Genomic DNA, 24,738 nt, shown 5'->3' with positions numbered 1-24,738 from the left:
AAAGAAACCAGGGCCCAAGATCCCACAGCAGCTTTAAGGAGAAAGCAGGGATGAGTTTTTCCACTTGCTGTCCCTTTGCTTCTACCTCAGCAAAAATCTGATCCCTGCTGATTTTCCAAGGGGGAATTTCATCTTTAGGTGCTTCACAGTGTGAGCACTGGTGGAGAAGGGACTGGAGGACTCACTTCTTTTCTCCTCCTTGGAAATTCTCATTCCTGCCTGGCCTGAAACATGATGATACATTTGATAGAAGACAAAACACATCTCACTTTTTAAATTTTTTCTTTTTTTTTCCTTTTGAGAGAGAGATGACCTCCATAATAAAACTTAGTGAAAAAAAAAGCTGAAATTAAAAGTCATTTGACAACCACCTTGCCTTCCAACAAGGGAACACATAATGGCCTTTTTGCAGAGACTTGCTAAAATCTGCCTCAAAGCGCACCAAAATGGTTTTCCACACCTGATTACTCACATGTTCACCAACTATTTTCTCCCTACCTAATTATAAAAACGAGGAGGCCAACGACAGCACATTTTGAAAGTCCCTGGAAAGCTGAGCTCAGCTTCCAGCTTCAGATGGCTTCAGTTCTTTCTTTCTCTCTCTCTCTCACCTGCCTCCAGCACCTTTTTACTCCCCCACATCCACCAGATGGTCCAGAACATGCGCAGCCATCGGGGCTGGGGGGCCTCAGCAGGGCAGGGGGATGAGCTGCTGCATCCATCCATCCATCCATCCATCCATGGAACAACGGCTGGCGCTGCTTCCTCGCTGTCCTCTCCTCTGCCCTCACTGCCAGAGGGCAAATCCTTCCCCTGGCCCCAGTGGAGGTGAGCATGCCCGAGTGCTGAGCCCTCACGTCCCCAGCCATGCAAGCAGGAATGCTCAGGGTGAGCCAAACTGGGGGAGCAGCTCTCAATCCACGTACTGGCTCCGTCCCAGGTAGGGGATGTCCACGGACTGGATGATCCGGCCCGCCGTGCGCTCCTCAAAGATCACAATCTGCACAGGGACAGAGAAAATCCCTTCTTACACAGCCTGGGGGGCTTCAGGTGCTCTTAGGAGGAGGGGAAGGAAGCACCATTTAAAGAGCTCAGTCGGTGTGGGTCTGAGCAGCGACTGAGGCACCACGTGGTGCAGGGATGAAGCAGCATCACGTCAGGTTTGCCTTGATTTCCAACCTGAGGCAGAGCTGTGAAGTTCAGCTGCCATCCCTGTCAGAGCCAGAGCCAGCTTTAGAGCAGCACCTCCCCTCATTTTCAGAGACCTTAGAGGCAGCACTGTGCTCCCCCTCTATGGCACTGGCTTTCAGCTGAAGGGTACCTGCTGTCCTGTGCGTGCCTGGCTCTTTGGGACAAGGATCTTGAACACCCCAGCAGGCACAGAGCAATCCCAGCAGAGCCTCTCACCTCGTTGCCCCCTCTCCGTAGCCAGGGCCCAGGAAGGTAGAGAGTTTCCTGAGGTCCAATCTTCCAGTATCTGCCCAGGTTCTGACCATTGACAAACACCACTCCTTTCTCCCAGCCCTGGGATCAAGGCAGAACATGAAATTACTGATGCAGCTCTGCTGCCTCGTTAGCATCCCCACAGGAAACCAAATCTGCTTTCACACTTGCATTCTTTCCAGCCACTTTCTGCAGGTTTTCTGCTTGCTTTCCCTGTGCAAATCCCTGCAGCCAGGAACATTTAAACGAGCTCTGTTGAACAGGAGTAATCCTTAATGTGCTCATTAAAAGGATAAAGCTCTCAAAAATGTGCAATTTGTGATTCGTGCTTGTATAGGAAATTTCTTCCCTTCGAACAGACAGGCCTTTATTCCTTCCCAAGCATGGAATATCTGCCCTCACCTCTTTCCCAGGTGACAGAAAAACCAAATTGCTCCTGGCTGGCCTGATTTACAGCAAATATATTTTTCCCAATACATGGGAAAGTGAGCAGGACAGTAAGGCTGGGCACAAGGTTGGCTCTAAGGGAGGGAAATCAGAGGAGGAAGTTTAATAATATTTAAAATTTCATCTGAAGTTCTATGCAGTTCCCACAGAAGCATGCCAGGAATGCTAACTCCCATGCCATGGCCACAAAGAAGTGACTCTTTGCATGTCACACTGAGGAGACAGGAATAAAACAAGGCCCTCCTTTGTTTTCTGTGCCCATTACTCCTCTGCAACTAGAAAACAGCATTTGCATGCCAGTAAAAAAAGACTGAAGTGGTCACTGGCACTCTGCAGGGTCAGTTTTCTCACAGGACCTCTCCAGACTGAACAGAATTATCTGGAGGAGACCCTCAGAATAATTCCCTAAGAGAGGAGGCTACAGACACAGAGATCAGTCAGAGCTGTTGCACAAGTCTCACTAACCAGTTTTTGTAAAAAGCTTGACCAAGAACAACCAGTGTTGTGGTGCACTAAATAGAGATGAGGGGATTCCTACAAACCAGGACTTGCCTGCAGCTTCAGGAAGGTGTCCTGTGGCTGCTGCTCTATCCACAGCCTCCCACGGAAGAACGCCGGCCCCACGAAATAATCAGGGACTGTGCTCCAGCCAGACACGTGCTGCAGGCTGCAAGAGAGGGACACGTCACACAGGCCACTGGGGCCACCTGCCTCTGTCCCCACCAGCCACAGCCCTGGCAGGCCAAGCTGGGCTACAGGAGGAGGATACCTGGGGCTGTCACCACCCCTGGGGCTTCAGGGGGAAATGCTCTTTAGAAGATGGGACAAGGGGAAAGGATTCAGGCTGGAAGAGAGCAGGTTTGGATTGGATATTAGGAAAAAATTCTTCCCTGTGAGGGTGGTGAGGACCTGGCACAGAGCAGCTGTGGCTGCCCAAGGCCAGGATGAAGTAACCTGGGACAGTGGGAGGTGTCCCTGCCCATGGCAGGGGTGGGGTGAGAGCATCTTAAAGGTCCCTTCCACCCAAACCATTCTGGGATAAAAGCTCTGCTTCACGTTGGTTGCTGAGGATCTTTCAGATTTGCCAGGTGCTTTAAATGTCTGTGGTTTGCTGAAGGAGACTGCAGAATTCAAACTGACAGGACTCAAACCAGACATTCCTGCCACACAAACACATCCTTGCAAGTGTGCAGTAATTAGGGGAAATCTGACGTGATTTCTTACCTGTGGCAACAATTTGGGAGCAGGGCACAAGCAGAAGAGGAAATAAGGAGAGCAGAATCCCACAGAAGCCTTGAGCTTCTGTAAGAAGCTGCTCTCTCCAGCCCTTACAAACTGCATCTCTTGGACTGGAGGAAGTTATTGATCCAGTGCAGCCTGGCTGCTACTGAATTATTCAACTAAAAGCCTGTGACAGCTCCTTTCACAACACTCCTCTCCCTCCTCCCCCGAGGGGACTGTGAGCTGATTGTGTTTCAGTGCTGCTGGTCAGCAGCCAGGAGCTGAGGGTAGTGGTGACTAATCTTGCTTTTGTTTGGCCATGGCAGCTCACTTGCTTTAATGCTCCTGCTGGAAATATTCCTCTAACACCCTGCAGTCCAAAAGGCTCTGAGTTACCCCATCAATATGAATCCTTCAGGTAGCCCCTCAGCACTTGGAAGAAATGCCCTGAGGCATTTCAGAATGTGGACATTTTTTCTTTTAAAAGCCATTTTGCTTCAGTGTGGCCTCTCTCTCCCTCCTACACAAAATGGGGCAGCTGTGATATCTTGGGGGACGCACATAAGTTGCTTTCTGGTATTAAAAACATCACTGAAAAGAGTGTCTGGATTGTGGCCAGAGTCCATAGGGCATCTGCTGCCTGCAACATTTGCTGAGGTTCTCTCTATGTGCTGACAGAGGCTCTTCAACATCCCCCTGCTAATTCATCCTTCCTTGAATTAAAGCAAAACAACATAAAAGAGAGGGAGCCATCTGGATTGTTAATGCACTATCAGTAGCTTTCTAGAATTAATCCATCCCTCGCCAGGCTGAATTACTAAATATATCAGCCAGATTGGTAATTTCCAGAAAGACCCAAAATTTCCAATATGTGGGTGTGAGGGGATCCTTCCCTTTGGATGAGCCTGGATTTACCCACCTGATCTAACCCTGCTGCAAGGAAATCTTTAAATCCTGCACAGTGGGATTAGATTTCTCCCTAAATGATGGTATGGATCAGCTGGCAGCAGCTCCTGCACTATTTCAGGCAAAACTATCAGTGCAAAAATCCCCCTCCCTACTGTTACCTCATTTAGCTGCTCTCTATTAGACACTGCACTGCTGGAAACCAGGTGGTTTGAAATGAAGAAGGTAAAAAAAACCAAAGGTTGAAATCCCACAAACCTTTTCATGAAGGAAGGTTTCATCTCCAAACTGTAAATCTTGAAGTTCCTCAAGGGGGTTTTATTCAAGAAGACGTCACCAATTAAGCCTGCAAGAGCAATGGGTGTAATGAGGAGTTGAGGAACAGCTAAAGCTGATGGATTTTGCTGTTGGAATCTGAGGAACAGCAGGAGATGGAAAGCAGCCACGTTCTGCAATGGAATTAGAGTCCCATTGCTCACCCAGACTGAGTGGGGAGCATCACTAAACTCTGCCCTCTCCATTCTCTCCTTTCCCTCAACTCAGCAGGGCCCCCAGCCCTCCCAGCAGAACACCCTGTGACCATGCACAGATTGTTTTACAGCAGTCAATCCCTTCTCTAACAGGCACAGCAAAACATAACTGAGCCAGCACCAGTGCCCAGGGCTGCTCCAGGGCTTTTCATCCCAGGATTTTTTTACCCTTAGCACCCCTTTGTTAAAGCTGCTCTCCTTGAAGCAGGCAAAGCCTGCTCCTAATCACAGCACTGAGGCTGCCTAGCCAGCACTGAGGTTTATGCAACGTTTGTGCATTAAATAAAATCGATACAGTCACGTGCCTAACTCCATTAATCTATTTTATAGAGCTTTTGCACATAGTTCCCCACTAAAATAGAATCAGCTCCTTCCAGCTCCACCACTGTGCGTGATAGTTTTGAGTGTTTCAGTCAATTCTGCTCCAGGGGATGCAGTTCCCTCCTCCTGACATTGTGTGAGCTTTTAAATGGTGTGATTCTCCAATATCAACCCCTCAAGGGAAAACACAGATTAAAAAAGGTATTTTCCTTCCCTTCCTGTGAAGTAATATGCTCACAGAGCAAGAGAAAGGGAGCTGAGCATCACCTAGGAAACCTAGAGCAGAGCAAGATTCATTGACAGCCCTGGGTTTAGCTGTACCCTTATAAAATAAACCTTGGTGCAGGGCATTGAGCAGCCACTGCTTTTGCTCTGATCACTCCAGACAGGGGGTGAGGCTGGTTTTTAGCACTTTCCCACTGTGTTGTAGTCCAGCTCCCCCACGTACACGGTGTTAACAAACACCTGCAGAACAGAGCACAGAGAGCAGAGCACCTCTCATAAGTGGTGTCCTAATCACTCCACTCCAGCTGCATTTGGGCAGGAAATTGTCTCTGCTTCCAACCAGAACTCAGGTGTCCACAACTGTGTCACTGTCAGCAATAAAATAATCAAAATATTCTCAAAACATTCAACATTTCCCACCAACTCCCAGTCCTGACCAGCACCACCAGAGCTTACTTGCTTTTAAAATAAAGTAACAATCATGGTTGTGGCTATTTCAAGTAGCTTCCAGGTATTTGTGATGTGTGCAACAGAGTTGAGCCCTTATGGTTCTTAAGGTTCCTGATATTTTTAGACAAAGAAACTTTTATTACTTTAATTATGGCCACAGTGATTTAGGCACTGATGTACCCTGACAATCTTCCACACTTCCTCAGGAGAATGTGACATATCCAGGGAGTTTTAGAGAGTCAGCTCCTGTAGTTTGACTGCCCACAAGTTTGTGTAGCAGCAGGAGCAAAGATTTTCAGGGATACAATCTTGGATTTATATCCCATGTTAGGCCTGCAAAGTCCTTGAACAACATTGGAACTCGTGTTTGCAGAGACCTGAGACATCAATTATGTTTCCTAAGTCCTTCTTCTGCTCTGCTATAGGACTCCAAGATAGCTGACATCAATTTGTAGCTGCTTTTATATCTGACAATAAATTACAAACACAAACATTGCCTGGAATGTTTTGGAAGAATCACAGGAGGAACACAAGCTGCTCAAAAGCAGCTGGGCCCTGTGCAAAGCACACAGCCAGCTCTGCAGCATTTCCACTCTGAGAAGTCCCTGGGAGAATTTGGGAGCACAGAACCAGACCCACTGTGGGAACTCAAAATGTCCCTCAGACATTTTTGGATGTTCCAGGCCCTGGTCAGAAGCATTTGAGACCCTGGCAGGCAGCTGCAAACAGCTGTGATTTTGGGTTTGAGCCATGGAATGAGTTACCAACCTTGCAGGAAGAACAAGAAGTCACAAAAGTTTAGATATTAGAGTAGAAGTAGTCACAAAGTAGAGGGAAGAATTTTTGAGTGCTGTACAGGGGGTTTTGGTTTTGTACATAGGGGTCAGAGGGTTTAAGATGGAGGTCAGAAGTTTAAGATGGATTTGGAATTTCGGCCTGCCTGGTCTTCCCTCTTTCTCCTTCCTCACCTCCATGTTCTTGGTGATATTGGCACTCACAGATTGGTTTAGAGTAGAAAATCACCATTTAATATAGGTAATAGGCATTGAGGAAAAACTGTACCCATGTAACACGTAATGTACCATATAAAAGACAGCAGCAGCCCTGGGTGGGAGAGAAGAAGCAGTCGGGGTCAGAGAGGATGTCAGGGTGTGTGTGCCTCTGCCTGAGCTCTGAGCAAACCACAGCAGCCCCAGAAGAAAATCTTTTAGGTAACTTGCAATAAACTGCCTTGAGACCCAACAACAGAGACTGCTGAGTTTTCTTTGTAAGCTCGGGTTGGAGGAGAGACTTTTCCACCACACGGAGCCACCCCTGAGCCAGGGTGGCTTTGACAACCCACCTTTCCTCTGCTCGTTCAGTGCCAGCCCATAATTGACACGGCCACGGTTCTCCACCAGGAGCCTCAGCTGCCTGAAGCCCTGCTGAAAACAAACAAGGACAAGCATCAGCTGCACCAGCCTCAGCAGAGGTGCTGAAGGGGGGAAGTGGCACCCTTACCTTTGGCAGCCGCAATTTATAAATTTAATTTGAATTTCCCTACTGCAAACAGTGAGGAACTTGCAGCCTTTGCACCGATTCCTGTATAGTTTTGTTGGTTTTTTTTTAATCTTGAATCTTTATTTCTCATTTTGATAGTGCCCACAGAGCCAGAAGTGGAGTTTGACAGAGGAGAGGCTCGTGCCATAAACTCTCCCACAAGCCTGAAGAACAAGAGTGCACCCACCCCCTGCCCTGCTCCCACAGCTCTGCTGAGATGTGCTCCATCCATACCGAGTTCATAGTGCCAGCTTCTGCCAGGCTAAAACTGCTCTCAGAGCTAAAAGAGACATTCCCCCTCATTTAATTTGAGACCCAAAAGCCTCCTAAAAACCTGCTTTGTGCTAAGGAAGGAGAAGGCTACAGAGATTTAATCTGCAATAACAGGGTACAGGTACTCGATGTTGTAGGTGTGGTAAGAAGGCTGGCAAATGTGCAGCAAGGGCTACAAAAAGGTTAAACTTTCTCCATGGAAAAGCAATCAGACCCCACTTTTCAATCACAAATAGTAAGTTGGCAGTGGAATATCACTCGTTGTGTCTGATTAGGGTACCAGGCTAGTCTGGGTGAGGAGGAGGTGCCTTTCTGACACTTCTCCCCTGGCAGTGACGCTGTTGTTACCTGTCCCTCGGGAATGGAGAGCTCCACGGTGTTGTAGTCCAGCTCCCCCACGTACACGGTGTTCACAAACACCTGCAGAAAGAGCACAGAGAGCAGAGCACCTCTCACCAGGGATGTCCCAGTCACACCACTGCAGCTGCATTTGGGCAGAAATTGTCTCTGCTTCCAGCCAGAACTCAGGTGTCCACAACTGCGTCATAACTGACAGTGCAGGTGGCAATAAAATAATTAAAATTATATTATGTATATACATACTATATATATATGCATATATGTATATATGTGTATATGTATATAATATATACATATTTTATACACATATATATTTTATATATACATATTAATATATACATATTAATATATACATATTAATATATACATATATAAAATTATATTTATAATATATAATATAGATGATATATCATTATTATATAAATTCTATATAATATATATGTATTATTATATGTAATATATAATTATAAATAATAATAGATATTATTATAGAAAATATATATTATATCATATTATATCATATCATATTATGTCATACCATATCATATCATATATCATATAATATTATATATAGAATACATTTTATATAGAATTCTATATCATCAAAATGATATATTTTAAATCAATAATCAAAATTCTCAGAACATTCAACATATATATAATATATATTATATATAAGCAAAATTATATAAATATATCAATGTAAATCTATATAAATATAAATATATGTCAATATAAATATATCAATATAAACATATTATCAATATAAGTATATGTCATTATAAATATATATATCCTTATAAATATACAGGTCAATATAAATATAGACATATATTTATGGCTATATATTTATATATATTTATATTTTATCTATTTATATATATTTATATATAAATAAAAATATAAATATATATCAATATAAATATATATCAATAATATAATACATATAAATATAAGTATATAACAGTAATCAAAATATTCTCAGGACATTCAGCATTTTGATGCTGAGAGATGTTCCAAGCTTTAGCAGAGTGGAAGTGGTAATTTCATCAGAAGTGATCAGGCTTTGGGGCTCAGCCCAGAAATGGACATTTCATGTTTTCTCCCCATTTCCTGCCTCCACTCCCACCTGAGCCCGGTCCCGGACGTGGTCCCTGGTGTGCAGGTGGCCCCCCCCAAAAATGACAGTTTCATAGAGCACATATCCATAGGGCTGCCCAACGCTGGCATTCAGGGGCAGGTTCTCCATGTTCACGGGGAGCTCGGACTTGATGGGCTGCAGAGGAGAGAAAATTCCACATCAGCATGGAAAGTCTCGTTTAGAGCAGGGGCTTCACTCTGCCACAGGTGAGAGCCTCCAACCCCAAATCCCTCCGACCAAAGCACCAGAAAAAGGAGCCAAGGACTTGCAAAAGCACAATTCCAAGAGAACAGAAGGAGCAGTGAGAAAGGTGAGATAAAAGATTTGAGAAAAGTGATATTTGCTAATTTTGATATCCTTGGTAAAAAAAAAAATCCCCCAACCTCATCTTTTTGGGATAACACAAGCAGGTGAGAGCCTCCAACCCAAAATCCCTCCTGACCAAAGTACCAGAAAAAGGAGCCAAGGACTTGAAAAAGCACAATTCCAAGAGAACAGAAGAATCAGTGAAAAAGGTGAGAGTAAAGATTTGAGAAAAGTGAAATTTGCTGCTTTTGCATAGCCTCAGCAAAAAAAAAAAAATCCCCCAACCTCATCTTTTTGGGATAACACAAGCAGGTGAGAGCCTCCAACCCCAAATCCCTCCTGACCAAAGTACCAGGAAAAAGGAGCCAAGAACAGAAGGAGCAGTGAAAAAGGTGACATTAAAGATATGAGAAAGGTGAAATTTGCTGCTTTTTCATATCCTTGGCAAAAAAACCAAAATCCCCCAACCTCATCCTTTTGGGCTAACACAAGTAGGCAAGAACCTCCAACCCCAAATCCCTCCTGACCAAAGTACCAGAAAAGGAGCCAAAAAAGGACTTGCAAAAGTGCAATTCCAAGAGAACAGAAGAATCAGTGAAAAAGGTGAGCTAAAAGATTTAAATAAGGTGAGATTTGCTGGTTTTGCAAAAAAAAAAAAAAAAAAATCCCCCAACCTCATCCTTCTGGGATAACACAAATTGCTCTAAAAGTTGATGCCTTTAAGCACAAATGTCTCTAAAAGTTGATGCTTTTTAGGTCTGGGATGCATTAAAAGAGGTGTCATTACCTGTAAAAGTGCTGGCAGCACATCCCAGAGAGAGATGTACTGGTGCAAGAGGATGGCACCATAGGAGGCCTTGCTCTCAATCATGGGAGGCAGAGGAAGGGGCTGACCTGGGGTGCAAAAAGGAAGATGGAACAAAGATTTCAGACAAAATTCAAGATACCTCCCTCCCAGACCTCCTTTGGTCCTGCCATCCTTAATTCCCAAGCAACCAGAGCCCCAGAAGGGCCAGTTTCAGTAATTCCCCAGCTGGACAGAGCTGTGCCTCCTGGCTTTGTCATTACCAATGACCATGCTGAAGAGTTGTCGCAGCTTGAAGAATTTGGATGTGTAGTCCCCAGCCTCTGTCAGCACAGCATCATAGTCTGGAAAAGCAGAAAAGCAGCAGCACATGTTTTAAAAACATAAAGCAGCTCTGGGATGGCTTCATGCAAGAAATAAAAGCCCCAGGCACGATTTTCATGGCATTGTTTGCAGTGTGGAAATCTGTACACTTTAATCTGAGTGAACATCACTAAACAGCCACAAAATTCCTTAAATTAGAGAAGAGCCATTCACACTTTCAGAGATTTAATTTGCACATATCCAGAATTTCACAGAGGATAAAGTCAACAATTAACCATTTTAACCACAGGCTGTTGGGATGAAAAGAGATTTTTATGGTAAAATTTGACTTGGTAAAATTAAAAAATGGTGTTTTGGATTACCATCTCCTCCTAGAAAAAAGAGGTATCAATTAATCATCTGTGACAGCTGTTTAAAATTCAGAATAAGGGAATCCTCCACTTCCTGGGATGGTTGGGAATTAGAAACACTCATGTAAGCCCTCTTTTAGACAGAAATTTCCTTCTGAGCTGTGTCCTACCTCATGTCCCAGGACAAAGTGGTTGTGCTGATCACTTCCCAGTGTGGCTGGTTCCTGTCACTGGCCCAGGGTAGGCAGAGCTGCACAGGCAAGGCAGTGACAACAAACTCACCATAACTGGTGACATCTGACTTGTACTCATCAGCTTCCAAAGCCCCGCTCATGAAGCCAAAGTTGGTGCCTCCATGGAACATGTAGAGGTTGATGGATGCTCCTGTTTTGAGGATGCTTGCTACAGTATTCACCATCTCTGCAAAAAAAAAAAAAAATTTCTTTATTCTATACAATAAATATTATATATATTATTATATATAATGTATATAGTTATATATAATATTAAAAAAAAGATTTTTTTATATTATAGATGCAAACAAAGAGATTTTTTTTGCAGTGCCACGGTGGCCACAGACCAAAAATCTGGGCCAGGAATTCAAATCAGACACGTTCAGGTCATTCCAGTGCAGTCACAGTGATCTGTGCTGTGGTTTGCATCTTGCCCTCAATGAGGGGCAGCACCCCTACTGATGCGTTAATACACTCAAATAATCCTCTCCTCCAGGTGACAAAGGGGTAAAGCTGTGGCCTCCAGCAGGAATTTTGCTTTTAAGAAGAGTTGAGAGGACTCCTCAGCCAGACTCCTAAAGCCAGCACACTAATGACCCAATTACAGAGACAATTGCAGGATGAGAGTCGTTAAACCAGTCCTGTATAGCTCTGCTTTCTCTGCTCTTTAGATCTCCTGGGGGGTTGTTTTTTATTTTTTAGTAGTAGCCTTCCAAATGAACTTTTAAACCGGGGAGAAGGTGCTGGGCTCACAAGAGGCTGAAATTCACCACAAGAACAGAGTTTGGTGCTCACCATCTGCATCGAAGACATAGTGAGGGCCTCCCCAGTTATCAAACCACCCGGTCCAGTACTCCATCACCATCTTGGGCTGGTCTTTCTGTCAGGAGAAAAACAGAGTTAAAATGGATGCAGGACACGCCTGCAGTCACCCCTTTTTTCTACAGCAGCATTGTTCCAATCCAGTGTGGTGCCATGGCTTTACAGGAGTTTTCTTCTCACCTGGCACAGGCAAAAAAGGCACCCAAGGAGCTCTGGGCATGAGGAACAAGAAGCTGTGGGCTAGCAATGCCCAGAACAGGCAAGCAAAATGTGAAAAATGCATATTTTATAATTGGCTTTTCGCAAATGTTACAATGAATATTATATGTGTAATGTTAGAAAGTGATGCTGTATTAATTCTCTTACGTAGTGCGTTAAATGTAGTTTTAGGTTCCAACATAATGCTAAAATAGAGACTATGTATGTGGGGGGAGTTTTTTTTTAGGAATGAGATACTCGCTTCAAGGAACACCTAAATCTTCCAAAGGGGAGGAATTTATGGCTTCTTATCAGAAGCAGCTAATTTCTTCAGGCCTTGCTCAAACTCGAAGATGCCAGGGGATTAAAGGAAACAGTTGACATACAACAGAGTTTCTTGTTTAGAACAGAATGTATGCATAACCATGAAGGATGTATGAATATGCAACAAGTGTATTGATTTAAAGGTAATTTCCTTTGTTCGCAAGGGATGCTTTTTGTGACTTAGTGTCCGAGAGCATCTAGACATCCATAATTCTTTGCTTTTTATTGTCTTGTAATTGTCCTAACTCTAAACTTTATTACCCTAATTGTATTATTATTTTTATAACCATTTTATTATTATTAAACTTTTAAAATTTTAAAAACCAAGGGATTGGCATTTTTCACAAAAGCTTTGTGCCTCTGCTAGTCACAGAGCACAGGGCACAACATCAGGTGCTGTCAGACATTCCTGGATGCTGCTGCTGCTTGGCAGAGCTGTAGCAGAGGCACAAACCAACTGTCAGTGTTTAGCTCCTGCTAGAAACAGACATTTATAAATGTCTGCTTATCTGCCACGCCACTGCCAGCTGAGAGCTTGCAGGTGCAGGGCTTGCCAAGGTACAGCAGCAGACCTGAGCTGCTTTAATGCCTTTTTAATGCTGCATATGGTGCTGGCAGGGAAGAATTTGCAGGAATTAGGTCTTCATTAAAGGCTCCGCACACAGAGCAATTGCTTCCCATTTGTCAGTGCCTGGCACATCCCTGAGGCCCTGCAGGATCCCTCCTGTCCCCATGGCATGGGCAGGGCAATGTGTGCTCAGCCTGGCTGGCCCTCCAGCCTCCTGGGCTTTATTTTCAGGCAATTTTGTGTTTAACGCCAGAGGAATTAAAGAAACTCGTGTTTCATTAGGAGACAACAACTTCCTGTAATCATCTAAACATCCTTGGAAATACATTTAATCAATCCATCCCCAGTGAACCAGTCAAAGAAGGGATTTTATCACCTTCTGGAACAAAAGCCCATAACAAGAGACAAAACAGCTTCATAACCCCTACAAACACTTCCTATCTCATAATTGGTGTGGCAAAGGAGGAGCTGCTCCTTTGGGGCCACGCTGCATTCATGTGGTGGGGAAGAATTCCAATCTGTTCACTTGCAAGGTTTGGGCAATTTTGGAAGACCTAAAGGAGGCGACAGCACTTCCAGCAGAGCCTCTTTTGCCAGCAGAGGAAAAGAAATCAAGTGAAAGCTGTAGGATTGAACATCCAGCATGCCAGCAGGGCTTCCCTCCACAGGTAGGCAAAAGGTGAGAAGAGAATTGATCAAGGCTGGGGGCAGATGCCAGCCACTCACATCCTTCACCTGGAGCAAGCAGAGCACAGGGAAAGAGGACAGAGGGTGTAAAGAGAGAGATAACTTGTCACTGAGCCCACAACCTGCCATCCCCTCAGCACTCCCTCATCACAATCAGGACGCTGTTCACACCAAGTGTTCATTCATTAATTAATTCCCTCCCTGATGCAAACCTCTGATAGCACAGAGGGGTTAAAAATGTTCAAGTGACACAGCAAAACCTCATAAATCTATCCTGAATGAGGCCCTGGAGGTGAACAGCCACACCTGCAGCACATCAGCAAAGAGCATCCACAGCATCAGGGTGAAAGAGTTTGGGGTTAAAGAGGTTAAAAGGGTTAAAACTGCTCAAGTGACATAGAAAAACCTCATAAATCTACCCTGAATGAGGCCCTGGAGAGGCACAGACACACCTGCAGCACATCAGCAAACAGCACTCAGAGCATCAAGGTGAAAGAGTTTGGGGTTAAAGGGGTTAAAACTCCTCAAGTGACACAGCAAAACCTCAAAAATCTACCCTGAATGAGGCCCTGGAGGTGAACAGCCACCAGAGTGCACAGCCACACCTGCAGCACATCAGCAAAGAGCATCCACAGCATCAGGGTGAGAATTTGGGAAAAAGATGATGGAACTTCAAGAGAGACGTTTGATAATTGTGCACTGGGATGCTCTGGGTGTCACTTGAACAAGTGTAACCCCTCCCAGCTAAACACAGGGCACAGCTGGATGAAAAGCCTTTGCAGAAGGAGAACAGGATACTTCAATCCTCCTTCCCTGATTCCAGAAGGATTTGGCCTCATGAGAAGGAAACACACAAATCCCAAAGAGAATATCAGTGCTTCACTTCCAGTGCTGGAAAACATGGATGAACAAAGTGTTTCTGCACCTCACCTGTACTGTGTCCAGGTATTTCAGCAGCCCAGGCTCCAGTTTCTGAAAGTTAACAGTGGCCAGTGCTAGTGGGAAAGGAAAGATGTGTAAATTTAGACTCATCCAAAATGTCTCCTCAGGCCTCAGCCCAGCAGGAGGGAACTGCAACACCTTCTGAACCCCAAAACCTCCTCAGAAACTGCCCACCAAAGCCTTCACTCGGTGTGCAGAATCCACAGCACAGGGTGGGATCCTCCCAGGCCATCTTGCAGCTCTAATGTGCAGAGATATTAGAGAGAGAGAGAGAGCATCAGAGCAGCTCCTGGGGTGTCACCAGCTCTAATTAGAGCCTGTAAGGCACTTGGAGATCCTCACTTGAAAGGCATCACATAAAAGAAAACTCATGACAAAGTCCTGGCAGGCTGGCACACTGCTCTCCCAGGCTTCAGCTGCAGGAATCCCTTCCCAGGCAATATCCTACAGCTTGTCATGGCTGTGGGGGTGACAAGAGCAACCACAGGAGAGCCACAGAGAACTGGAGCTGCAAGAGGTCTCTGTGCCTCTGCCCATCCTCAGGCTCTGGAGGGGAACACCTGCCTGCAGGAGACACCAGCCTGGGATCAGTCTCCCAGCCCCTGGCAAGCATTTCAACCACTTTTGTACCTCCCAGCCCTCAGTCACGCTGGTATTTCTGCCAGACAAACTCTGCAAAGGCAGCAGTGATGTGATTCAGCATTAAAAATTGACTTCTAACAAGAGAGCTGCTATCAAACCCAGCCCCAGTTGTGTCAGGCAGAACACTTCAAACAGAATATTTACAGAAGGAAAAGCTCACTTCTCACTATTTATACCTTGATTTTAATGGGCTGACCTGTGTAGTGTGCTGAGCTGGAGAACTCAGCACAGAAAACACGAAAGGAGAACAAAACAAAGCGTGGATTTAGCACTGATGTAATATGTTAGCTGGCACTTCTGAAGGAGAACGTGCCCAGCTTTGCTTTTCATGCAGATTAACAGCACACCACGGAAAAGAGAACCATCCCCAGAGCCTTATTTATCCTTCTCATGGGATGTCCTTCCCAGCAGAGGCTCTGTCACCCAGCAGCTCCCAGGAGGGCTTCACCAGCCTGGGAATCTTGGATCAGACTGGGTGGGGATGGAAGGGACCTTCAAGATCATCCCTGGAACACAGGGCCACCTCCCACCATCCCAGGCTGATCCAAACCCTGCCCAGCCTGGCCCTGGACACTGCCAGGGATGGAGAGGGACTTTAACCCCTTCCTCACCACCCTGCTGGAGCCCTGGTTATCCCACACAGCTGATGAGTGCTGGCTCTAACAGATTGTTGTGACAGCCCCGAGGCAAACTGGGATCAAAGAGCTCCCAGCAGAGCAGGCAGAAAGGATCCCTCTGAACAAGGAGCTGCCAACATTCCCTCAGGAGACGAGGAAAAGGCAGGGATTTCTCCTTTCTCCTTCTCCTGACAGCTCTGTGGCAGGCAGAGAGTGACTCTGTGTGGTCACAACTGAAAACTGCTGCACACCCAACAACATCCAAAAGACAAAATCACAGTGCTGGTGAGAGCCCCTGGCTCAGTTAATGTATTTATTCCTCTCATACTGACATGGAAAAGCAAAAGGAGGGAAAAAAAAGGAGGGGAAAGTCTTTCCCTTTAATCATCTCCATGCCTGAGATTGGAAATGTAACATTATTTACAACTGAGTGATAACAGGAGCACTCAAAGGCTGTACCCTGCAAACACTGAATTTGGCGGAGCAGTTGCACCCCAGGCAATTGGCAGGAACACAGGAGAGAGCAGAGGCCAAGGGCAGAGTAAATCCCAGCTGAAATTACCCAAAATTCTGAGAATCAGTGCCCCAAACAGTCAGATTTAGGACTCGGTGAAACTCAAGCAGCTGCACCTCCATTGCTTCACAGGAAAAAAGAGGAGGGTGCTAAGCAGTATTTAAAAAACTCATTGGAATTATACTTTATAAAAGGGAAATGGGCATCCTTCTGCATTCTACATATCTGACACCCTCCTTTACCCACCTAAGGTTTTACACCCCAAAATAAGCTTGCTGAGAAGATAAAGCTGCCTCACAAACTACTGCTAAATTCACTGCTTAAATGTAAAATTCAAAATCAAGGTTTTAATGGACCTTTTTTCCTTCTCTTTTTAATTGCAGAGCATCTACCTTAGGAACGAGTTACTACTGTCAGTAACTGCTGAGGAACTTGTTTAATATCTATTGAAATGGAGTAATAAGTAGCATTTTCAGCCTTGTAGTCTGCTGAAACACTAAAAAATGCTGTGTGCTGCCATCTCTTGACTCAGTGGGAAGTACAGATGCCCATCCCTTCACACCGTGTTACACTTTGTGTGGAAAATAAACCAATTTATGTGGAAAATAAACCAATTTATGTGGAAAATAAACCAATTTATGTGGAAAACAAACCACTCTCAGCCTTTCTGGGGAGGGTCTGGGCTTGTCCTGGCTGCACCATCCAGCCAAGGGGTCCCTCCTGCCACAAACAGGACTCAGTGGGGGCAGAGGGAAAATTACAGCCACGTTCCCCAGAGATCACAGCCCCCCCTCAGCTCTACAAGCACTCACCTCCTTCCACCAAGCCAAAGGACAGCCCATTCTTGTTGTCTGAGGTCATCAGCAGCTCCACAATCCCTCTGTTCAACAGGGCCTAGGTTAAAAAGAGCAAAAGCCACCGTGCCAGCAGAGTTCAGCATTTCCCAGGATATTAAAGCACCACAGCATCACCTTCTGTGGGGACAGCCTGCAACTGGCAGTGCCTTGTGATAAATATTATCTCTGTGACATCTCCCATTCTTCCTGAAGCTTCCCTGCCAGCTTTTCCCAGCTTAAAGACAGCTGGAAAATCGTATTTTGTTTCAGAAAGCTGGATTGGTTTCTCACTGATGCATCCAACGTCAGGATTTTAGCTTCTGAGATCAATGTAATAAATAGCTTCACTGCCTTCATCAAAAGAGGGATTCAGGTGGAGGGAGGAAAGGAAAAGCAGCTCAGGCTTCCTGACAGTGGGAGCTGAAAAGAGGGAAGAGTTGATTTTCCAAGGAACACCATCACAGCACAGCTCAGGTAGAAAAGTTTTTCAATCATCAGTGAATTCAGTGGTTCCTCAGTGTTACAGCACTAGAGGAAACAGCACTCTAAGGTTTTAAAATCCACCTGCACACACGAGGTTCCTCCCATCAGGGTTGTTCTCTTGCAGCTGGTGCTTAACACAACAGTGGCTGATGTCTGGAGGGGAGATCAGGAAATCTCAGCTGTTAATTAACCACTCCTTTCACTGTACCTGCACTGGAAGTCACTCCTCCAGCTCCCAGGAGCTCTGAGAACAAGGCTTCAGTCTGAATTCCTAATTGTGAAATGTGATCAAGCTCTTTGTTTATTGTCCCTGCCTGCACTAAGAGCAGAGCTGGGCATGAAACATTGCAAGACAGAGCCTACAGACAAACCCAGAGCCAGGACAACCTGGATCAACCCATCACCACCAAATTTATACCTGAGCAGATGCTGGATTTGGACAAAATTCAGCTGCTGAGGGAACTGGAATGTCTAACCAATTTTACTAAGGTAATTCTTTGTGTACTGCATTAATTAAGCACTTAACTAGTAAATTAATCAAGTTAAGCACTTAGCTTAACTTTGAGCTAGGTTTTTTTCCCCTCCTTTTGAGTGTAAGTGCAAAACAGAGGAACAGCAGAGGTGCCACACATTCAGTGCCTCCCAGAGGAGCAGGAACAGGAGCTCAGTTCTGTGTGGGAAGGGTTGTGTCAATACAATCCTTTCACTTTCAGGAAGGCAAAGGCATTGCACCCAAAATGTGAGGTCAGCACAGGGATTTCAGGTTTTTTTGTGCAAGTTGTGGGTGTTTTTTAATGAGTTTATTAAGTCCAGGAAGATGCAGCTTGGTCACAGATGCTAGATGTGAATTCATCACCCTGCCACAAACCAGAACAAAGACCCAGAGCCCTACCTCACATCAGATCCCACCCCAACCAAAAACTGCCCTGCCACTCCTGCTTTCCCACATTTTCACCTCTGACCACTATTCTGTACTGCCTCGGATGCAAACTGCACACAGTCCCAGGAAATGATGAAACAGCACTGCAAAAATACACCCACAGGCCTGGCAGGGAGATCTGTCCTGGCAGGTCTGAAACAGCACAAGCTCTTTCCTCACTGAGCCATGGAAAGCAAGGCTGCAGACCCCTCAGCCCCCCAGAATCTCTGTGCCCCCTTCATTCAGGGTTCTGAAAACCACTTGCTTGCCATTATCTCTGATTTGTTTGTGTACAAACTTCAGATTTAACCTTGTAAGGAGAGTAAAACCATGGCAAGAGTTGGAGGTGGAGGAGCTGGCACAGCCCTAAGGAGATCAGCACCCCTGCTATGGATTTGTTTGTTTGAGGAGCCTCTGGACACCCTGAGCAATGGAACAACCTGAGCCCCAGGGGGCTCAGGATACCCAAAAGGTTCCAGAAGGATCCCAAAATCCTGTAGCAGAAAAGCAAGCCTGGATGGCTGACCCCCCTGAGGTGCAGCAGCACCTTTAAGCATTCAGTAAGAAGAAATTAAACACAAACACTGCAAGACAAACTGCAGATCTCATTATCTGCCTGCCCTGCACTGGTGCTGGGGGCAAAGAAACAGGTCAGACTGATGTGAGATCCAGCAGGATAATCCACCCTCCCTGGGCACAGGCCAGCTCCTCATCACTGACTCAGAGCAGCCAGGGCACACTTTAATCCCTTTCTGACAGGGGTAAATCTGGCATTAGGCAAATTAACCTGCCTGGTGCTGAGCCCCAGATTACACAAGTTTAGGAGCGTGCTGGTGACTTGTTCCCAACAACTTTTCTGCCAGGAAAGTCAACAGAGGGAAACCTTTATCAGATATCATCTAGGGGAGGCAAAACAGGACTTGCAGGTGAGAGCTGCTTCAAGGCCAGCTGTGCAATACAGACAATCCCTAGCTCCCTCTTCTCTGGAAGATAAAAGAGCACAGATTTATCAGCACTGAGAGGGTCATGTGCCAACTCTTCCACTCCTGGAGGAAACATCCAAGGAAAATGCAGCTGGTGCTTTCAAGAGTCTCTCAAACCACACTCAAAAGCTACACAGAAAAAAGAAAACACTGTAGGGAAGGTGATTTATGGGAGAGATTGACACAGAAACAAGTAAAAGTGTTACCATTACCATTTTGACATAGGTCATGTAGTTTGGGTCTTTGGCATAGGAACCATACTCATTCTCCACCTGCACTGCAATGATGGGACCTCCTTTCTTGTACTGTGGGGGACAAAAAGGGAGAAGGAAGGTGTTCACCACAACTTCAAACCACAGGGACCAAAATCACACTAGCTGCCAGGAAAGATGCACCAGCATCAGATGGACTCAGCTCCACCCTCCCATGCTCCCAAACTGACAGAGCAAACTGCAGCTTGTGCTGATTCCTGCAGTAAAACTGGTGCATTTGTGTCCTGGCTTGCAAGATAAGCATGGATTCTATTGCCAGCTGTTGGAGGTTGGGCAGTTTTCTTATCTCTTCCAAGAACAATGTCTCCCTTGGGGAGAGATCTTCTGTTAATGGACCATTGAATCACTCACTACATGACTGGTAAAGTGACATCAGCCCATGGTGAGATGCTCCGCCCAGAGGGAGGAGCCAAGCAGCCCTACCTGCAGAAAATCAGCATTTTTGGGACACCAGGACAACCCTTTGCTGGATTCCCAGAGCAGCAGCTTCTTCCTCACTGGATCCCCAGAGGAAGACCAGGTCCATCTCCTCCATCCCCAGACCTTCAGAGAAAACTCCACCCTTCTCCAGATCCCCGCTCCAGCAGCATTCCATCTGCCCCTCCAGGAGGAGCAGCCACCATTGAACTGGACTGTTCCCAACACCCTGACTCCTCAGGGGGTCAGGTTTCTGACTCCATCACTAGTTTTGTTTGTACTAATTACATTTTTTTATTATTACTTTTATTTTTATTTAGTTTTTCTCCTAGTAAAGAACTGTTATTCCCACTCCCATATCTTTGCCTGAGAGCCTTTTAATTTTGAAATTGTGGTAATTCGTAAGGAGGGGGTTTGCCTTTTCCATTTCACAGGAGGCTTTTGCCTTCCTTCACAGACTCCTGTCTTTTCAAACCAAGACAGTTTGTTATTGCCTGACCCTGCTGCTGTCACAGGGAGCTCACACTGCCCTGTGCAGCCATTCCCACCCCAGCAGAGGGAGCGGGATGGTGCTTGCCTGGAGAGGGACAACAACGCGCATCAGGCGGTCAAAGTAGGCGTCCACAGCTTCTGTGAAGCCCTTGTAGGTTGTCCTCAGCTGCATCTCGGGGTCCTGCAGCAGCCAGCTGGGGAGAAGCAGCAGAGGGAATGTGTTAGAGACTCCTGCCCAGTCAAGCAGAGGTATTTCACCCACTGGCATCAAGCCAGGGATCATTGGTGTCACCTGGCAGAGCCCACAGTGTGGATGTGACACCCTGGTGTCCATCGCTCACTTTTAAATAAATCCAGGCTCCAATTCCCAATCTCTTCCTCTTCTTTTTGTTCTGCATTTCAGGCCCAAACTAATTTCATCACCTCTACCAATAATATTTCAAGGCTTAATCTTATCACTCTAAAGAGAATTCCCTGCATTCCCAAGGGCACTCTACAACCAAGCGCTCCTTCAAAAAATCCCAAGCCTTTCTCAAAACAAAGATTTCTGTAATGGTTCCCAGTATTTTTACTGCTGATTTACAAGGCTGGGTTCTGTCTAGAGTTAACAGAAAAAAGGGCAATTTTCTTAAGAGCAGAACAATATATTGCTGTAACAATTTAGGGGGAATGAGCCTGTATCTTCCTTTTCTCTGCAGAGCGAGGCCTTAATGAATGTCTTTCTAAAGATCTGAATATTCAACTCTTTGCTAAATGTGGCTTTGTGGAGTTAAAAAAAGAATCATCTCCTTAGCTGGAAAATGAGAATAGTACTGTTGCTTTTTATTAGAATTTTTTATCTGTCTGATAAAAAAAACACATGAGTGATGTGACAACTGACAGCAGATGCACATCTCATAATCTAACCTGGAAGGGGCTCCTGGCTCTGGTCATGAGGAGCTCTGCTCTCAGAAGTAGGTCCCTGACACCTGAACTCGGATGCCAAAGGCAAATGGAAAGTGAAAAGTTAAAAAAATAATCCCCAAGTATCTCCACTGAGGTTTGTGCTCTGTGCAGTAAGAAAAACAAGTGGTAACCTGGCACTGGCTCCATGCAGGAACCAGACAGGTCCCAGTGCTCCCAGAGCCTCCTCCTGCTGTGTTCTTCAGGGGAAAGCACAAGAGGAGGCTGGAAAGCTGTGGGGTTTCATTACTGCCACCCATATAAAGCAGATTTCCAGCAGGACTTTTAAAATGGAGCTGAGATGAAGCAAATTCTTACACCAAGCTACAAATCCTGTCCATGTCATGGAACAGCAAGATGGGTTCCCACAATTCTATTTTCTTGCTGTAACCATTATACAATAAATAATAATTATTATTTTAAACACTAAAAAAAAATAAATTAGAAGAGTTCCATAAGATAATGAGCTGTTCTGGGAATGCAGAAAATAAACATCCCCATCAAGCAGCCAGCCATTCCAAAGCAATTCCTTTGAAGGAGCCTCGAGTGTTGTGACCAGGAGCTTGGAATTGCTTGTCCCTAAAGCTTCCCTGAAGTGAACCATTTCCAGACTCACCTGGGCAGACCCCCGAGGTCCCACTCTGAGCAGATGTAAGGTCCAGGGCGCAGAATCACCCACAGCCCATTTTTAGCTGCCAGGGAAAGGAAGGCCCTGGGGATCCAGACAGAGGAATTATTGTTTGCCTGCAGAACCCCCTCCCCTAATCCTCCACTCACCACTGAATTTAGGTAGCAAAGCAGAAGGGAACTGCATGATGAAGCAACCACACTGGATGGGTGATAAATTGATTAAGTCCCCAGAACTCCAGAAGGCAGAGGAAGGAATGAGCCCCCATTGCCTGATCAAGGCACATCTGGAAATAATATCTTCACCCAAACACCACACACCCCCTTCCCTCCAAAGGGGAGTATTTGTCCTGGATTGCAAGGCAAGATGTATTCTATTGCCATCTGTTGGAGGTGTGGCAGTTGTCTTCTGTTAATTGGGCAGTTTTCTTTATCTCTTCCACAAACCAATCCTCCCTCAGGGGAGACATCTGCTGTTAATGGGCTATTGACTGTCACTGCATGGCTGAGAAAATTACAGCTCCCCCTGGGAGATGCTCTGCCCAGAGGGAGGAGCCAACCATTCCTACCTGGATATAATCTGCGTTTTTGGGACACCAGACTCAGCCTTTCCACTGGATTCCCAGAGGAACAGATGCCTTTTCCACTGATCTTCAGAGGAAGACTCCACCCTTCTACAGGATCCCTGCTCCCACAGAACCACATCTGCCCCTCCAGGAGGGCTGAAGCCACTCCAATTTGGATGGCTACCGACACCCTGACCAACAGGGTGTCACGCTGTATTCTGACTCTGTGGTTTTTCTTTTTAATTACTGCATGTATTTTGGTTTGATTTTTTTTTCCCCTTTTCCTAATAAATTGCACTTCTGACTTGGAGTCTCTCGCTGGTTTTGCTTTCAAACCAGAACAGTATTTCATAACAGCTGTCTGTGCCACATACCTTAGATCCAGGTTTTTACTGAAGTCAAACTTGCCTCTCTCCTTCTCGTGCAGGTTCCACGGCACGTACCTGCAAAGCAGAGCGAGGGCAGCGTAGGTGAAGGGTGAGGCCTGGCATGCTCCAAGGAAAACTGAGGCCCCACTATTCTTTTCCCACAATAAGTGAAATGTAAACTTTAAGGAATTAAAAAATTTTAGAGGAGCTAAGATTTTAGTTAGAAATAAGCCTTATTAGAGTTAATTAAAATAATAATAATAAATGAGTAGGCCTTGATAAAGTTAGGAATTAGTAGTTAACTAATAATTGATTGCTTGTCAGCACAATGTTGAGTTAGCTGGGTTTATAATGAAGAATACACAAACTGACAAAGAGCTTTTAGAAACATCAGACAATTGTGGCCTCCTCTGTTCTGAAACCAACTGAAGACAAGGAATGGAAGTTCTACCAAGAGTTCATTTGTCATATTTGAAGATTTCATTGACTTCCTCATTTTGGGACCCCTCCCCATGGAAGGGACACCGACCCATTCCAAGGAACAAACCACGCATGCTGAATGGCTTTTGGAGTGATCAGCATAGGAAGCGAGGAATGGGATGTACCAAAATGATGAATATGTATTTGTATTTTGGGTATTCAATACTTGTATGGATAAAAAGGCTCTGTAATCACCTGGAAGCTGAGGTGTGGATTTGGGAGTGATCCCACACACAATAAACACACACTGTCTAACTTTAAACTGTTAGAGAGTTTTCGTCCGTCACGGTTGGATATCGGTACTAGATCAATGTCCATATTTTTTTAATAAATCATAAGAAGCATGGAAAGAGATGGTGATGGCCCAGTGGAGAGGCTGGGCAGGGAGGACACTTACGTGGTGAGGGTATTGAGGCCACAGGCTCTCATTTTGAGCATCCGATCCTCCCAGTACTCGCGGGGCACTCGGAAGTAGTGCATGGATCCCCCGAATATGCGGAAGGGCATCCCTTCCAGCAGGAACTGGGAGTTCTCTGTCTGCAAGCCCAGGGTCCTCCCCCACAGCCCCAGAGGGGTCAGCTCGCTCCAGTTAAACCTGGAAGAGAAAAGGAGATGTGTGAGCAGCCAGGCCTGGGGAAGGAATGAGTCCTCCTCGCTGCACCTCACCCGGCAGGACCGGCTCTGACCTTCCTGCTCCTCAAGCAAGCTACACTCTCAGTCCTACAGAACTCAGAAATTGTTCAGAAGGCTTTGAGCCAGTTGGGAGATCTTCCTAAATGCAGATTTAAATCCATTTCACTGGCTGCTTCGCCCCTGAATTGCCAAGCCACTGTGCCACGCTCTACAACTGACACTGTTCAGGCACAGAGCAGGAAACTCACTTGCTGAAATCATGGACGGGCACATTTTCACTTACAAAACTCACAAACATTTCCATAACTTATGGAATCCAACATCTCCCTGCTTTGCATGTCCCCGATTTCCAGACCCACATTCCAACAGCAGCTGCATCTCTTCACTGCCATCCCAAATGTCTTGGGGACTACGGCATGGAAAAAAATAAAACCTCCTCACCTGTTCCCTGTGAACAGAGAGCCTTTTCCTCAGTTTAATGAACTCCCTGGATTATATTCATCACTCAGGAGAGACTAAATCAGCTGTCACC

General features: G+C 45.6%; 1 protein-coding gene across 4 annotated transcripts in view; it reads right to left on the bottom strand.

Annotated features, from left to right (window-relative positions):
* Positions 1-265: 265 nt before the first annotated feature.
* The window catches only part of LOC110468175 (beta-galactosidase-1-like protein 2), a 28,208-nt gene continuing 3,735 nt past the window's right edge, over positions 266-24,738 (bottom strand). For 2 of the 4 annotated variants that reach the window (XM_021525816.3, XM_021525814.4), the window contains 18 exons: positions 23,971-24,168; positions 23,100-23,168; positions 22,149-22,244; positions 20,676-20,784; positions 19,622-19,714; positions 17,001-17,082; positions 14,404-14,468; positions 11,670-11,754; positions 10,924-11,061; positions 10,231-10,311; positions 9,950-10,056; positions 8,845-8,991; positions 7,704-7,775; positions 6,886-6,967; positions 4,276-4,363; positions 2,443-2,557; positions 1,408-1,524; positions 266-1,000 (listed from right to left, as the gene is read on the bottom strand). In XM_021525816.3, coding sequence (XP_021381491.3) covers positions 914-1,000; positions 1,408-1,524; positions 2,443-2,557; positions 4,276-4,363; positions 6,886-6,967; positions 7,704-7,775; positions 8,845-8,991; positions 9,950-10,056; positions 10,231-10,311; positions 10,924-11,061; positions 11,670-11,754; positions 14,404-14,468; positions 17,001-17,082; positions 19,622-19,714; positions 20,676-20,784; positions 22,149-22,244; positions 23,100-23,168; positions 23,971-24,168 — 1,831 coding nt within the window. In that variant the 3' untranslated portion in view covers positions 266-913. The remainder of the gene's footprint in view (positions 1,001-1,407; positions 1,525-2,442; positions 2,558-4,275; positions 4,364-6,885; positions 6,968-7,703; positions 7,776-8,844; positions 8,992-9,949; positions 10,057-10,230; positions 10,312-10,923; positions 11,062-11,669; positions 11,755-14,403; positions 14,469-17,000; positions 17,083-19,621; positions 19,715-20,675; positions 20,785-22,148; positions 22,245-23,099; positions 23,169-23,970; positions 24,169-24,738) is intronic. The other 2 variants (XM_021525817.3, XM_021525815.4) reach the window with 1 other exon arrangement.

The sequence above is a fragment of the Lonchura striata genome, chromosome 24 (assembly GCF_050655825.1).
Source record: "Lonchura striata isolate lonStrDom1 chromosome 24, ASM5065582v1, whole genome shotgun sequence".
Lineage (NCBI taxonomy): Eukaryota > Metazoa > Chordata > Aves > Passeriformes > Estrildidae > Lonchura > Lonchura striata.
The sequence above is the reverse complement of the archived record's forward strand: the minus strand, read 5'-3'. Positions and strand labels throughout refer to the sequence as shown.